This window comes from Alligator sinensis, unplaced genomic scaffold (genome assembly GCF_000455745.1).
Source record: "Alligator sinensis unplaced genomic scaffold, ASM45574v1 scaffold47_2, whole genome shotgun sequence".
NCBI classification, from domain to species: domain Eukaryota; kingdom Metazoa; phylum Chordata; order Crocodylia; family Alligatoridae; genus Alligator; species Alligator sinensis.
In genome coordinates, this window is record NW_005842150.1 from 1301328 (window position 1) to 1317303 (window position 15976).

Below are 15976 nucleotides of genomic sequence, written 5' to 3' on the forward strand. Positions count from 1 at the left end.
AACTTGGCCAGTCCGCTTCTGACTCCAGTGTCCACATCATTAATGAAGATGTTGAACAGTATGGGTCCAAGGACAGAGCCTTGGGGGACCCCACTGGTCACAGGACACCACGATGAGTGACTTCCATCAATTACTACCCTCTGGGTCCGACCCCGGAGCCAGTTTTCCAACCAGTGGATCGTGGAGGACGCAAGGCAACAATTGGCCAGTTTCTCTAAGAGGTGATTATGGGAAACCAGACCGAAGGCTTTTCTGAAGTCAAGATATATGACATCAATCTCTTCTCCCTTGTCCAGGTGATAGGTCACCTGGTCGTAGAAGGAAATGAGATTGGTCAAGCAAGACCTACCCGCAACAAACCCGTGCTGGCTATCCCTTAAGATCATAAGCTTTTCCCCAGGATCATTCCTGGCAAGGAGGAAAGTGGCCCCTCCCCCGCCCTGTAGCCGGCACCCCACGCTGCAACCGCTCGCAGCCCATGCGGGGCTGTCCAGAGCAGGCACAGGCAGCCCCAGGCAGGCTGCAAGCGGCTGCAGCAGGGGGCACTGGGCACAGAGTGGGCAATGGGCCGCTTTCCCCGCCCTCCGCAACACCTTGTAATCCAGTCCCACTGCCAGCCTGGGCCTCGCATCAGCTCCAACCTCACCTGTCATGTTTGCTACTGTCACCTCTGGGCTGCCCAGTGGGCGAGCTCCGGATGGGCAGCAGCAACCAACACTGCCCGGCACGGCAAGCAGAGGCACCACAGCTGTTGCTGCCGCCAATGGGCGAGCCCGGAGCCAGCTTGGAGCCCAAGCTGGCAGCAGGGCCGGGTTACAAGATGGTGCTGAGCATGGGGAAAAGTGGCTCCTCACTTGCCCCATGGCCAACACCCTGCGTGGGTCTGCCTGTGCCTGCTCCAGACAGCCCCGCGTGGGCTGCGAGCACCTGCAGCAGGGACCACCAGCCATAGGGTGGGCAAGGGGACTCTTTTCCCCATGCTCAGCACCAGCTTCTTCCCTGCCAGGGAGCAGGGGGTTGGGCCTGTGCGCTGCCCCCAGCCTGTACCGCAGGGCTGGGGGGCACTGGGTGTGAGTGGGCGCGGGAGCACGGGGCCCACACCGGTGTCCCGGGGCCAGTGCTGGCAGGGCCCAGAGCAGGGTGGCACAAGCACAGGGTCGCAGCCGGCAGGGGTTCTATGAAGCCGGGCCAGCTCCCCCTGCCGGTGCAGCCCAGCCTGGCTCCACAGACCCCTGCCAGCTTGTGCCCTGCTTTGGGCCCCACCGGTGCTGGCCCTGGGACATTAGTCCCAAGAGGGTGACCAGGGGGGGCAGGGCACCTGTCAGGGGGCAGGGCTACACATGCAGCAAGCACAGGGTCGCAGCCGGCAGGGGTTCTATGAAGCCGGGCCAGCTCCCCCTGCCGGTGCAGCCCAGCCTGGCTCCACAGACCCCTGCCAGCTTGTGCCCTGCTTTGGGCCCCACCGGTGCTGGCCCTGGGACATTAGTCCCAAGAGGGTGACCAGGGGGGGCAGGGCACCTGTCAGGGGGCAGGGCTACACATGCAGCCCTCAACAGCCTGCCAAAACTGGGTAAGTGGCCCTCTGCCCGAGATAATTGCCTGCCTCTGGTCTAGATCATCCCTAGTTCCTCAGGGAACAATTTATTATTCAAGCACAAAACAAAGCTATTCCCCTGACCAAAGTAAGCAGCAAAACTCAAAGGCATTGTACATGCATCACTCTCTCTCCCCCACCTCCAACACACAACTCCATGCATTAGGGCATGCCCACTTACTTCTTGTACCTTCCTCCCGCCCCCAACAACTTAACAACATTGGATAATCACTCCATTAGTCTCAGATTGGATGTAATCAATTAGTCACAGGCAAACCTGGGCCCAACTCCCCATTGGCTAGGGACAGACATTCAAAAACCCTGAGCCTGAATTGATTCAATCTTTGCAAGTTAATCTAACCTGCGTAGCCTGAACCAAGCAGCAAATGAACAGACATTGCCTTCTGCACTGAGGAAATGCAGGCACATGCCTGCAGTGGCTCAGGCCAGGAGCTGGGGGGACCTCTACAATGCACCCTCAGCTGCAGGGAAGCTGTGCTGGGGGCATGTGACCAGCCCCGGCAGTAGCCTGAAGCGAACTGGCTAGGGAGGGGGTTTAATTCCCCCCTCCGTGTCCTACGGACCTGAGCTGGGGTCCACTGGATGCTCTCCCCTCACTGCTGCAGCAGCAGACATGGGGGGCACAGCCAGACACTGGCCAGCATGCTCCCCCACCTTCCCTCAAGGCAGAGAGGGCAGGGAGGGGATTTATTCCCCCCTCTACTCCTGGGGTTTGCCAGCCCTGGCCACTACTGCCAATCACTCCCTAAGTGGGGCGAGCACCAGAAGAAGCCCCCTTCCACCAGATGCTGGAGGAAGGGGGGGGAAAATAACTCCCCTCCCTGACCCCTCACTGAAGGGGGCCCTGCCAGCCAGCCTCTGGCCATGCCCCCATTTCTGTCGCTGGAACAGCAAGGGGAGAGCAGCCCCTATTATGGTTTTCCAGAGTGCAAGCCACTTCCTGGCGGGGGGGAGGAGCCATCAGAGGTGCCACAGAATACGTGGGGCAAGCAGCAGCACTGGGCTCAGAGGGGGACCATAGCCCACCCAAGCTCCCCCTAGTGCTACCACCGCTCACCCCACACAGTCTGCAGCAGCTATGACCACTCCACCCGCAGCACAGCCCCCCTGCTCGAAAGGCTCGCACTCTGGGAAACCATGAGAGGGGCTGCTGCCCCATCACGGTCATTCCCCTATCGCCACTCCAGTAGCAGGGACAGGGGCGCAGTCAGAGGCCAGCCAGTATGGCCCCCTTAAGCAAGGAGAGAAGAGAGGGTTATTTCCCCCCTCCCTCCAGTGTCTGGCGGAAAAGGCAGAGAGGAGGTTTGTTCTGCCACTTGCCCCTCATAGGGAGCGATCGGCAGCTGGGGCTGGCAGATCCCTGCAGGGGTCCCCCAGAAGCAGAGAGGGCAGAGGGGAGAATAAACCCCTCCCTGCCCCCTCTGCCTTGGGAGGCCATGCCAGCAGGCATCTGGCCATGCCCCTGCCACTCTGGCAGCACAGGGGGAGCACCAGGCAGAACCTGATGCAGGTCCATGGAATAGGGTGGGGGGGAATTAACCACCCCCCGCAGCCAGTTCACTTCAGATGACTGCCAGAGCCACACCCCCGCCGCTGGAGCAGCAAGCAATGCCTGCCATGTCCATGCTGCAGGGATGGGGGAAGAAGGGAGGAAATAAGCCTTTTCCCTTCCTTCTTCACTTAGGGGGGCCAGAATCTGGTCACGTCCCTGCCCCACCCCTCTCCTCTCCTCCCCCCCTCCGCTAGGTAGCAGAGGGGCAGGGCCGGCCCTGCTCCGCTGCAGCAGACAGCCAATCCCAGGGCTACAGAGCATGATGGGAGACTCTGGTTTTAATTTAATCAGCAAGGGGTCTGGGACAGAAGTTTCATAAACCCGTTTGAGCTCAATCGGTTAAGTCTGATATTACATTCAAGCAGGTGTATCTCAAACCAGTTTCAGCCATTTCTAAAAGTTTAGTGCACATAAACTAATTATGTTCTGTTACAGGTTTAAACCAGTTTCTGCTCACTTAAACCGATTTATGTGCAACTTCTATCCCTAGCCTTAAAGGGCCAATTGTTCTGTGATGCTCTTCTACAATCCAGTGTAACTATCATAAAAAAAAAAAAGTCTCCATTTAAACTCTTTAATTTACTTTGCATAAGTTAGGCGATACTCATCCACTCAAAAGCAAAACTAAATGTACGCTACTCAGCTAAAACGTTCTCATGCACACTACCTTTAATAATAGTTATTATAAAATGTCTCTCACTACTTGTATAAAGAAAAGACCCTGGAAAATGTACAATTTTATTATTCATTTGATACTTACATTGGTAGGTTTTAGGGAAAAAATATGAACATGTCTAGAGAACATCAACAAGATGCCTTTTGAGGTTCCTCCGAGCCCAAAGTAAAACCTCACTGGACGAGTCTGAAGAGCTAATATATACTAATTAGATTCTTGCAAGAAGCAAGGATTTCTTAGGGTGATATCTTTTATTGGACCAACAATGTAGTTAGGAGAAAGTTAGACAAGCTTTCAAATGCAAGACATTCTTCTTCATGTCTTGTCTTTCTCCCAACTACATTGCTGATCCAATAAGATATATCACCCCAAGGAATCATTGCCTCTCACATAATTTCTGGACCATCACGACTATAACGTCACTCACACTACTGTAACAATTAAGTTATTCAAGCTTCTGATGTAGACCTCAAAAAAAAAAAAAACAACACAGAAATTTGCTTGAAAATGGAGGGCAATTCCTTAAAGAACAAGGAGCCTTCCACTACCTCTAAACCAAGGGTGTCAAACGTAAGGCCTGTAAGCTGCACCCAGCCCAGTTGCTTGACCAACCTGATGCGTCAGCCCAAGGCCTGGCACTGCATGGACTAGACTCAATACCACACACCCTGCATGCAGCAGAGGGAGGTGGCCTCAGGCCCACAGTATATGCAAAATCCAACCAAACCAGCCCTATGCACTGGCTCTGGGACAAGTCCAGATCAGTCCATGCTGAACCACTGTGGTGGGCCAGTCTGGCAGTGCACTCTGTATCCCAGCCTCCTGTCCCATATGCAGCATGGGCAGCCAGTCCAGCCCTACGTACCACATGCAGCACATGCCAACCCTAGCCTGCATGGAGCTTGCGCTGTGTGGATGCACAGGCTGCACCTGGCATTGCACATGGCGCAGGCTACATGGGTAACCCTAGACCAACCTCCTATGCTGCCTGCAGTGCTTCAGGCAGTGCTCATGCTGGCACTGCCTCATGCTGGCCTTGCATGCCACATGCACAGCAACCCCTGGGGCCAGTGCATGCCATGTGTGGACTGAACCCAGCACTGCAGGCACTGAACAGGCGGTCAGTACTCCAGCCCGCAGACCAGCCCAGAGACCTTCATCAGGCCTGCAGAGTCAGAAAGGTTTGTCACCCCTACTGTAAACAAACATTTAAGAGTCTCGAAAACGTACGAAGTGGCACAACGAAGACCTTTTAGAAGCATTAAAGTCAAATTCTAATTCTCATTCCAAAGCATCTTCCTGATATTTCCAATACTCTCTTGGAAGGATGTCCAACTAACCTCGCCATATGCATCTTAGGAAATGGTGGATAAACAATATTTGCTTCATAAGCCAGATTCCCATCTCATCCCTTTGTATAGTCCCCCAATTTAAATATCTTAAGTCTCTTTCTTTTTTTTTTGTTTTTTTGTTTTTTTAGCTTTTCAAGGTTGTTTTTAAGATATACATCTCTGTGACCACATTCAATCCAAAAAAGAAAACTTGGGAAAAATATTTGAGGAAAGTTAAAATTACAGGACAACTGAAGGCAAAATTGTAGCATCTATGCTTACCAGAATAATTTCTCTGGAAAAAAACAAGACTGTTTCTCAGTAAACATATGGGTGGCGCACAAAAGTTATTAAATCCAAAGCTACTAACTCCAACCCTGAACTTCTGTGAATCTGTGTGAAGCGGTTCTCAGGTGGCCTGCCTTCTGTACTTGTTCTGCAGGTTCCCTATGAGACAACAGGTATCGTATCACCTCTGGTCCCAGGCCAGAGAAGCATGTTTAGCTACAGCTAATTGTGCCTCCCACACCCCCACTCCCAGCCCCAACATAAAATGGACAAAAGAACAATTTTAAGTTGAATGAGAGGTGGACATACAATGTAGTTGTATACATTTTAGCTGCTATAATTTTATCCAAAATTATAATGAATCTCTTGTATTAAAAAATAAATCCTCAACATGCCTCTGAATAAAGAGAAACAGAGAAAAACAGCTGGGTGATTATCCATGTAGAGATGGAAGGCCTGCCTTAAATGCCAGTGAGATACAGCCTTCCTAGAAAACATATTGGCCATACTGATCAATTTAAAGCACCAGAATAAGTGTTCTGTCTACAGCTGTAGATTCATGAGCAATGGGTAAGGACAATAAAATGGAAAAATTACTCTGGGGAGACCAGATTAACATTATAGCTCACTAAGGTTGTAGTCAATTTTTTTCAGTTTTATGTTATGTAAATGAAAGTGTTATTATTACCATAGAAGCTACGTACATTTGAAAAGCTCAAGGCAGAATCGACGCAAGTTATGCGGTTTTCTGTAAACGGCATAGTTTAGATCAGTAGCAAACAGAACACACATTTGCCCTTTGGTGGGAAAGGGGGCTCGCGAGGTGGGAGGAGGTAGGACAAATCTTAGACTGGGTTCCGCCATTTTTAAACCAGTCTGTGTGCGCCAAACTTCTGTTCCGTTATGGGTATAGACTATTTTTGTGTGCTGAACTTCTGCTGTGTTATGGATATAGACCGGTTTCCAATCACTTATGCTAGTAAAACGTGATGTACATGATCCAAAGGAAAGAAAATGGTCTGAACAGTTAACACTTTCCTATATGCAGTACATTAAAAACAGAACTGGAGGTTAAGAGAGACAAAGACATCTAATTACAGTCTTCATCCTCAGGACAAAATCGTATCTACAGTAAGCAGGAGCAACTCCATTCATGCCTGCTTATACCCACACAGACCTGAATCTGACCTTTCCACCTCATCCAACTGGTAAGAACAGTAAACAAAGCTAAAACTGAACATAGAACCTTGTACAATATACTTTTTAATTTGGGGATTAAATCCATGTTGTACTATGCTCCTACGAAAAGTCAAGACAAAGAATGCAATGACTAAGAAACCACGTATTTGTTGTGACCAAAGGGTTCAGTTAGGCCAAGGTGTGCATTGTAATCCATTTACATTACAGGGATAAAGGACCAAAGTATCTTTAGCAATAGTTAATAAGTTTAGTAAAGCATAGCAATTTAATTTGCTCCTGCTGTGAATTGAGATGACGGACAAGCAATGACTCAGCTAAGCTGCATATTACATGATCAGAATGCACAGCTATCCAATGTTAACAAATAAAGGAAAATTCCTGATACAACCATTATCAAGACATAGCAGTGAGCTTTATCATTATGTGGAATTTTTAAAATCCTTCTTAATATTAACCTTTAGCATGCTAAACTTTCTTTTAGGTGGAACCATTGGGTTGCATGAAATATTAGGTGTTACTTGATGTAACAAAAGATCTTGCTCTTCTATGAACAGGACACCTTTTACCTAGGGGACTGGTTAGAAACACTCAAGTAGCACTTTTTGTCCTTTTCTTCACTATTTGCCTTACTCCAACTCATAAACAAAGTCATGCTTTCTCTTTATATAACAGGTTTTGCCTGCATGTTCTAGCAGGAGTTACTATTCCATAAGAAAGAAAGAGATGTTCTTAAAATGTACCTTCCATAAGGAGAAGTTCAATAGGGTTATTAAAGAGAAGAGCAATTTTAGGAACTCTGGCACTATGACAACCACAAACAAGGAAGTTTACTTAAAAGATGGAGCCATAAAATTAAGTTAACCCATATTTCCAAATGGTGAGAAAGCTAGGTAGCAAAAGACACAGCTACATCTCAAGATTGGCAAGTTCTGTTCAAAAGCTGTTTGGAAAAGATTAATGCGTACTAAAAAAAAAAAATTTGAAATGTAAATTTAGAATGCCACTGAAACATTAACTATTTTAGATGGCATGGAGTTTTATCCTATTACACATCTTGAGTGCTCGTATTCCTGTGGTTTCTTGAAACCGTTTTTTCTATTTTCCAATTAATAAGGTATTTGTTAAAGTCTTCTTCTGAGAAATTAGCCATATCTTTCAGTGTCCCAGCAGCATAAATCTTAGGATTTTGAACGATTTTAATTTTCAACCTTGAGATTCTATAGTACCTTACAGTTTGACAGGGCATTTTTGCCACTATCTGGAATTTACCTGTTAATCCTAATAAATGTCCTTGCAACAGAAATGCAAGGGCATGAAAAAAAAAGTTTTATTTTCTTTCCTGACTTATATTTCTTTTTTCTTGTCTTATTGCACACAAAAAAAAACTTTGGATGAAAACTTAAGGTGGGGGGGGCCGTGTCATTGTTCCATTGCTCTACTTTCAATGTTGATGATTCCCTTACTCAATAAAGCAGTAAGTCTCAACCAGCATACCATAGCAACCTGGGGTCCCTTGAGATCTTTTCAAGGGTGCCATGGGGTTCCATGAAGTGTTAACACTATTAAGTACACAAATACCATTCATAAGATCAGCCCAGAGATTTCAAATAGGAATCCATAGTGTTAAGAACATTCTGACCTGTTCTGTTCTTTCTGAGTTCTATGCAACAGAAAAATTGTTCTAATATTTTGCTGTAGTCAAAAAAAAATGAGCCAGCATTTTTCGAGGTGTGCCTTGAGATATTATGGGGCGCCTCGAATCTAAAAAGGTTGAGAACCACTGCACTAGAGGAAGAACTGCCTGAGAAAAGGAGCTCTATTATTCTTATCTTTGCATTCTTTCAAAGAAATTCTGAAACACAAAGAAAAAGTGCACCAAATTTAAATAGGACAACTGTATTATTCTAACTCACATAAAAAAAAAACTCTGTATATTGATTTATTATAAATAAATAAAACCACCAGCATGTACGAGAACCTCTACATGAATAAAGTCCAATAGAACTGATCAACTTTAAGAAAAATGTAAATTCCAGTAATGATTTCTCAAATCTTAGGATTTCTGTTTGACACTGAATTAAGTTTCAGAATTACAGCAAAAATTTCAAGCCATAAGATTTGACAACTCTAATACCAGTATTTAAAGATGATGTTTAGATATTATTATCTGGCAGATTAAATAAAAACTAGTAAAATTATTTCATGTCTCATTCCTAATTATTATTATATAATAATCATAGGCATATATCACGTCTTTGAATATCAGTTCCTGGAGCTGTGGGGTTATGTCATAATTGCAGCTCAATAAAGCAAACGCCTACCATGACAATGAGGTCATGCTTGCAAAGTAAAGCTAGAAAATATGAATAAATCACAAAGAATCAGCAGAAAACCTAAAGCTATAGCTTAGAGGACTCATACATTCCTCTGTGCATCATGATAAATGGGGTATTAACTCCAAGACCACTGCTTGGGCAACTTCATCTAACCTACTCAGTCAAGAAGATATCGATACACAGAAGAGTCCCTGCTGACACCTAGCTAAACTCAGACGGGGGGACGGGGTGGGGGGAATCTCATCTCTATCCACAGGTGACTTGTGCCTCCCAAGTCAGGTGGGCACCAGATCCCCAACAGGGGGGTCCCCCAGTGGCCAATCGCCAAGGCAGCAGCGAAACCAAAAGTGCATTTCCAGTGGCACTTCCGGTTTCGCAGCTAGTGCTTCCAGGGGGTACACGGCCGATCTCAGGGGGTGCACGTACACCCACGTGCGCCCCCTACACATCACCAATGTCTCTATCCTACGACAGGGGATGGAAATGGGCCCAATGCGATTGATGCCTGCCTGAGTGGCCCTTTTCCTGCCATCAGCTGGAATATGAGATGGGTCTTGGCACAGGAGACATCATGCGATGGTATGTATATCACTCCATATTGCCTTATGCTAGACCTGTTTTTAATCCTCAATACCAGGAAAGTTTAAAAGAGTATAAACTAGGTGCTGCACAAAGTGGCATTTATACCTCAAAAATGGATTTCCTTCTTGTCAGTCATTATGAAACACAATGTTAGGTGATAACATGCTAGTAGAAGTACTTTCAGATTTGCCAAAACTGCAAAGCTTTGATCCACTCTTTGCAAAAGTATCAGTTCCTGCCCAAATTCCAACAAAGGTCATTCTATTCTAAGCTCCCCTGGGAACATTCCATTAAATGTAATATTCTTCACTTCCTGTCAAATTCCTGAATAGTTCTTCTACTCCTCACTTTCCCAGAAGTGTTGTAAGAAATACAACTAGACAGTGTTTCAAAATGCAGAAATATTATTAGATAAAAGGTTTTATAGAAGTGGGAAATGAACCAGCAGTCTGTTTTTTATGGAAAATGATATTATTATATATTTACAGTAGTATATGTATAAAATTGTATGTCCACTGAGCAGTCATCTCAGGATGAATTGTGCAACTGTTAAAAATATAACAAAGTGAACATCGGAACCTAAACCAAAAAAGTGCATAGCAAAACCAACATCAGCCACCTAATTTATGCATCTGAATAAATGGACCAGGAGTTAAACTTTGATATAATTTATACTGCAATTTACATGTGATCCCTGTGTGGATTCTGTTGTGTAGGGATGAAGAATCTCCATGTGTATCTAATTAGAGTTTGCCATTAATAGTGCTTCTGTATGGCAGGCAGGTGTTCCATGTATTGGAACTGACCAAGTGCTCTTCCTCTAATCTCACAGATGGTCCAAGAGACTCAATGACGGGGGAAAAAAAAAAAGCATCCATACCAAAACCTCAGATCCCCATGCAGAAGCTCCTCCTCACAAGACATTTTACAATGCATACTACATCACATTCACCCCATTCTGTTGAGGATTCTCAGGCAAATACAAGTGAAGGAAGAAGCTTCAACAGTTTTTCCTTTCCCTTCTCCTCAGTATTTAGTTGTTTCTCTAGAGCAGCGTCCTGCCCTTCTCTCAGGATACTTGAAAAAAGTTTCTCTCAAAGATCTCAGTCTCTCTGACTTTCAGGGGCCAAAAAGTGAAAAAAACACTGTTACATTTTGTTACTATTTCTATTGGCCCCTCTGCTGCATTTTAAGAGTAGCAAAGGTAACTATATTTTCACATATCTAGTTTTTAGGAAAAATAGCAGCTCAGAAGTAATTCGAGAGAGATGCTCTATTTTTAGACTTCTTTTTTTCGCTAACTTCTTATATAGGAGTTAATTTGCATAACAGAACCAACATCGGCCACCTAATTTATGCATCCAAATAAATGGACCGTTAGTTAAACTTTGATATCATTTATACTGCAATTTATAAAACAGGGGAAAAAGATAAGCTACAATCACATAAGTGCCTAAGAAAATAAAAGAGCAAAAAGAAGGTTTTTGTAATGTTAATATTTGCTGTTTCCTGGTAAAGCTAAGAGGATATTTTGCTACCATGCTAAATGCTACAATTGACTCTTTCAAAATCCTGTGTAGGCACCATAGTCACAAGTTAGGAAGTCTAGATATTGCAGCAGTGTTGCCAGCCCTCAGGGTTCCACTGCAAGTCTTGCAATATTTGGAACTTATCTTAAAATTCCAGCTCCTGTATTTAGATGCTTACATAAGAATTTCAGCTTTCATTTAAAAATAATAATTAGTTGCTAACCCTCACAAAGCAGGGAAAAGCTTGACAACATGAGGTCTAAAGGTTAAAAAACAAACAGGCAAATTAAAAATCCCAATTTCATTCTTTTAAAATCTTATTATTTTTTACAACTTATGGTCAGGCAAAACTCTGAATGGATAAAAGCTGAGGAAAATTTGAGAATACTCCAAGTGATCTGAGATGACAACCTTAAAATTATAGCAATTATTGTGCTTATACAAACATACCAAGTTCTAAGAACTGTATTCTTTCTTATCTGTAAAAAATGTTTTGCTAATTTTGCATACAATGTTCTTCTGTGTTAAATACTTCAAGAAAATAATATTTCTTGCTTTTTTTTTTTGCTTTTTTTTTTTTTTTTTTAAAAGGTGATGCTTCCTGCTGCAAAGTATATTCCCAAAAGGGTGCATAATTAAATCATCCAACTTGATAACACATTATTTCTCTGTAGCTTTGAATATGACAAAAATGTCAAGGCCTGGAAGCTTCCAAAACTAAGTAGCATAAACAAACAAAAGCAGCTGAATACAATACAATGCATGCAGTAACATAAGATAATTAGGAAAATATATCACTGAACACTTCAGAAAACAAGCCACAGACCAATGTGTATGCAGATGACTGATATCCGCCCCTCCATACCAAATCAAATTTATCTGGGACAAAGAACACAGCATTTTACTATTGGCATTAAGCCTCGGAGGAGTACGTTACAATATTTACAGACCATTATAAGACCATTAATTAGTTGTGAACACCACTGTCAGATAGGCTTGCATTATCACTATTTTACAAATGTAGAAACAGCTTTCTGAATACTGGTACCTTCAAGGATCTGTGCCCTAGCCATTCACTGCATTTCTTATTAGGTGTCTACATCACACTGATTTCAAAGTAAGTTATGCTCCTAAATACCTTGAGTCAGTTGCCCAGGTCCAAAGGGCAATCTGTCAGAGATGATTGCCAGAGATTAACAACAACCTCATTTGCAGCCACAAGCTTACTCCATCAGGCCTTGCTGAACTTAAATCATCACTGTAAGCACAGGCAGAACCAGTTATTGAAGCTTGATTCTCCAAACCAGAGTGAGTGCTCAACCCCAGGCTGGGGAGCCAGGTCATCCAGCCCACGGGGCTCCCCACAGGTCCAGAAGTTTGGTGACAAGAGCAGTGACAATTAACAAACCACTGCCCCTCCATCAAATTTCCAAGATCCACATGGCTAGATCAGGCCTTTGCCATTGCCCACCCAGATTGGGCCCACAGGCCAGATCCAGAGTATGGATAGACCTGGCACTGCTCATCCAGCCCACCAGGTGAAAATGTTGGGCACTACTGCTCAAAACCAATGCTAAAATATCCTCCAAAAGTCAGAATTGTAATTTTCTACAGCGTGCATGTTCTCAGGATCCATTTGCATAGTGAGAACTTTACCTCCAATAACAAATAGTATTTTTATAGCAGAAGTTGTCCTTTTGTAGAAGAACACAGACACATGACAGACAAAGTTTCAAATGATTAGTGCCATTGAAGGTAAAGAAAAAACATGTTCATTGCACCAAACTGTAATTACAATAAAGCAACATCCTCATGAAAGTAAAATGTTACCACAGCAATTTTATGTACATTTCAGTAGTACCCTGAGACCACAGCCAGGGATTGAGGCTTTATTGTACCGTGAGTTATACTCACATATAATGAACAGACAGAACCACAGAGTTTATAAAACAAATACAAGATAACGGACAACTAGTGCAGAAAAATAAACAGATCAGGAGAGTGGGGGGTGACAAACACACTAGATCTTCAGAAAAATGTTTTTACAAATTGTGACATCATGAAGGGAAGAATATGTTGTTAAATTTATGAGAACAAAGTGAATGGAACATCATCACAGACATAGTACAGAAGAAACTCAATGACAGAAAATAAAGCAAGTTATGCATCAGAAACCCTCCGATAACTAAAAGGAAAGTATTACTCTTCCCAAGAAGAGTGACAATATAGTTAAATGTAAATTAGTGATTTGATACCAAAGGACTTTGGAGAAAGGACTCTGAAAATCAAAACTGCTCCTCTGAAACACAAAAATAATCACACAGAAGATTATAAAGACTGTAAAATGTAAGAAGGATTGCAATGAGAAGATTCACTTGCCACTCTCATTCTTAAAAATACTTATTAAGTATTCATATCGCTGTAGCACAATACTCCTCAGCCAGAAGCTGTACAAACACATTACCACTAAGGGGTATACCTTTTAGTACTAGTCTTTAGTGGCAGAATCAAGGTCAAAGAAAAATCAGTGACACTATGAATGATAGGGCAGGAAGAATGCAATCATACCATCAGATTTTGGTATACCCCTATTTATCAGATAGCTAGATAGATAATGAATCAACCATCTCCAACAAGCATTCACAGTCATCATTAAATTGACTAATTTCTCATACATATCAGTGCCACTGAAGCAGATCTGAAGGTGAGAGTTTTATGATGAGGAAAAGGGAATTTTAGAAAGTATGTTTTATGCACTAGGGACAGCGTGGAATAAACCACAGACATCTGTGCAAGAAGCTGACAAATGGGAGAAGAAAGCTTACAGCACTGGCAGAGAGGAGTAAGTGGGGGGAAGAATGTGACATAATAGATAAAAAATGCATAGAGAATACTGCTCCTAGTATAGACTGATCCCACTTCAGCTCTGGGGCTGATGGATTATAATCAGACAAAGAGGGGCAGTTTTTCCTACAGTACTGAATGGCAAAAGCTTCCACTGGAGTAATGCATACCCCTGAGAGTTTCATTGCAGAAAGTGATTCATCCTCTCACAAAAGCTTATCAAGTAGAAATGAAAGTAACTTTCAGGACTATGCCCAGGCAGATACACAAACTTCATTACAAGGAAAAGAATGTGTACTCGGAACAGCTATTCAGGTAGTAAGAAAGAAGATGAAAGAGTCAAGGAGAGTGCAAGCTTAGGCTGAGAAGCAATTACTGGCAGTAAGATGAGAGATGCTCAGGGGAACCTCTTTCTTACCCTTTAACCAGGCAATGCTCCAGTACTGACATACTGTTGGAAACATGATCTTTAATCAGGAAAGAAACAAAGAAATTTGCCACAATGCAGTAAAGAAGGGAAAAGACTCTGCCAACTGATATAAGATAAGGAACTAAAACCCTAAATACTACTCTGGCTCCCTGGTTCCACTGGGCTTCAACTAGAGTCAAAAGGACTACTCATGTATGCAGGGACCATTTGCATTAGTACATGTTTCAAGATCAGACCTTTAATAATCAAAAGATTGAAGCTTTAACAGATAAAAAAAAAAATATTATTTGAAGTAGAGCAGGTGGACAAAAGTGTTCTTCTAAAAATGCTGCCAACACAAAAAAAAACATTTTAAAAATCAAGACCAAGCACAGACTCACGAGAGTACTAAAAATAGGACAATAGACCAATTGGAAAAAAGGTTGCAGCTGGCTCTCCAATTACTGAGTATTGTATAAAAATGTATATTCAACTCAAAATCCTACAGGACAGCTTCTCCTTCCAAAAATGAAAGAAATTACATCTGCAGCAAAGTCAAAAGAGATCCTAGGTTTTAAAATGTAAGACATGTAACAGTGAATAGTCATCTATGGACCTAGAAAAAAAGGGAGTGCAATAAGAAATAAGAAAATGTTTAAGCATTAAAATCACTATTACAGAGTCATGTCTTTGGACTGCAAAACTGATCTCTACAAGAGTTTCCTTCTTTATGGGGTTGGGACAGATGCAATCAATTCAGCTCAGCTTCCCCCTCAGTGTACTCAATGCTCATGCTCTACAGCGAACGTGAAGACAGTGAAGGATTGCTCTCATTAAGACCAGCATCCAGTGACCCTGATAAAACCAATGGCAGAAGGAAAAAAAAATGAAGTGTAACTCAGTAGTGGTGAGGGCCATTTTAGGAAAGGTGCACTGGTTGGTCTGTAGGGGCATCCCTATCCAATGTCAATTGGTGTAAGCTTAACAAAAAACACTGAGCAAGGATACAGATTTTTTCTCTGTGCTTAAGGTACCAACAAGAAAAATAAAACCATTTTACCAACAAAACAAAAAAAGAAAAAAAGGCTGCCAAGCGAGGAGGATGAAGCCTAACAAAGATGGGATGCATGAGAGGTGGGCAGCCAGATTTCACGAGGCCAGTTAGGAAATACCTGAGCAGGTAAACAGCCCTCTCGATATCATTGAGTTCTTCGTCCACCGTCAGCCTCTCTATTTCTTCTGGGGTCTGCCAGGGGGAAACACAAGGCAAAAGCTGACACAGCCTGGCTGCTACTGTCCTGCTTTCGGCTTCTTAGAACCCCCGCCCCCCCCACGTCCGCCCCAACCCCCCCAGAGCCGGCTGCCGGCATTTCATAAGGGGCGAGACTGGACAGAGGAGCCGGGGCCGGTCCCCAAGGGCCCGTAACCCCGCGCTCTGCTCTGCTCTGCCCTGCCCCGCCCCGCTCCCTGCAGCGGCCGCCTCCCCCCGGCCCGGCGCGGCGCGGCGCTACCTTGAGGCTCCTGCGCACGGGCCGCTCGATGATGGTCAGCTCCTGCAGGTCCTCGATGTAGCCGAACAAGTTGCCGTGGGCCGGCTCCATGGCGGCGGCCGGG

The 15976-nt window shown here is 44.1% G+C and overlaps 1 protein-coding gene across 12 annotated transcripts in view; it reads right to left on the reverse strand.

The window, feature by feature from the left end:
• Positions 1–15976, reverse strand: part of PPP4R4 (protein phosphatase 4 regulatory subunit 4) — a 139211-nt gene extending 123235 nt beyond the window's left edge. For 7 of the 12 annotated variants that reach the window (XM_025206278.1, XM_025206280.1, XM_025206275.1 and 4 more), the window contains exons 1-2: positions 15874–15970; positions 15535–15608 (exon numbers count right to left, since the gene is read on the reverse strand). In XM_025206278.1, coding sequence (XP_025062063.1) covers positions 15535–15608; positions 15874–15963 — 164 coding nt within the window. In that variant the 5' untranslated portion in view covers positions 15964–15970. Of the gene's footprint in view, positions 1–10532; positions 10553–15534; positions 15609–15873 lie in introns of those variants that run through there. The other 5 variants (XM_025206284.1, XM_025206281.1, XM_025206287.1 and 2 more) reach the window with 4 other exon arrangements.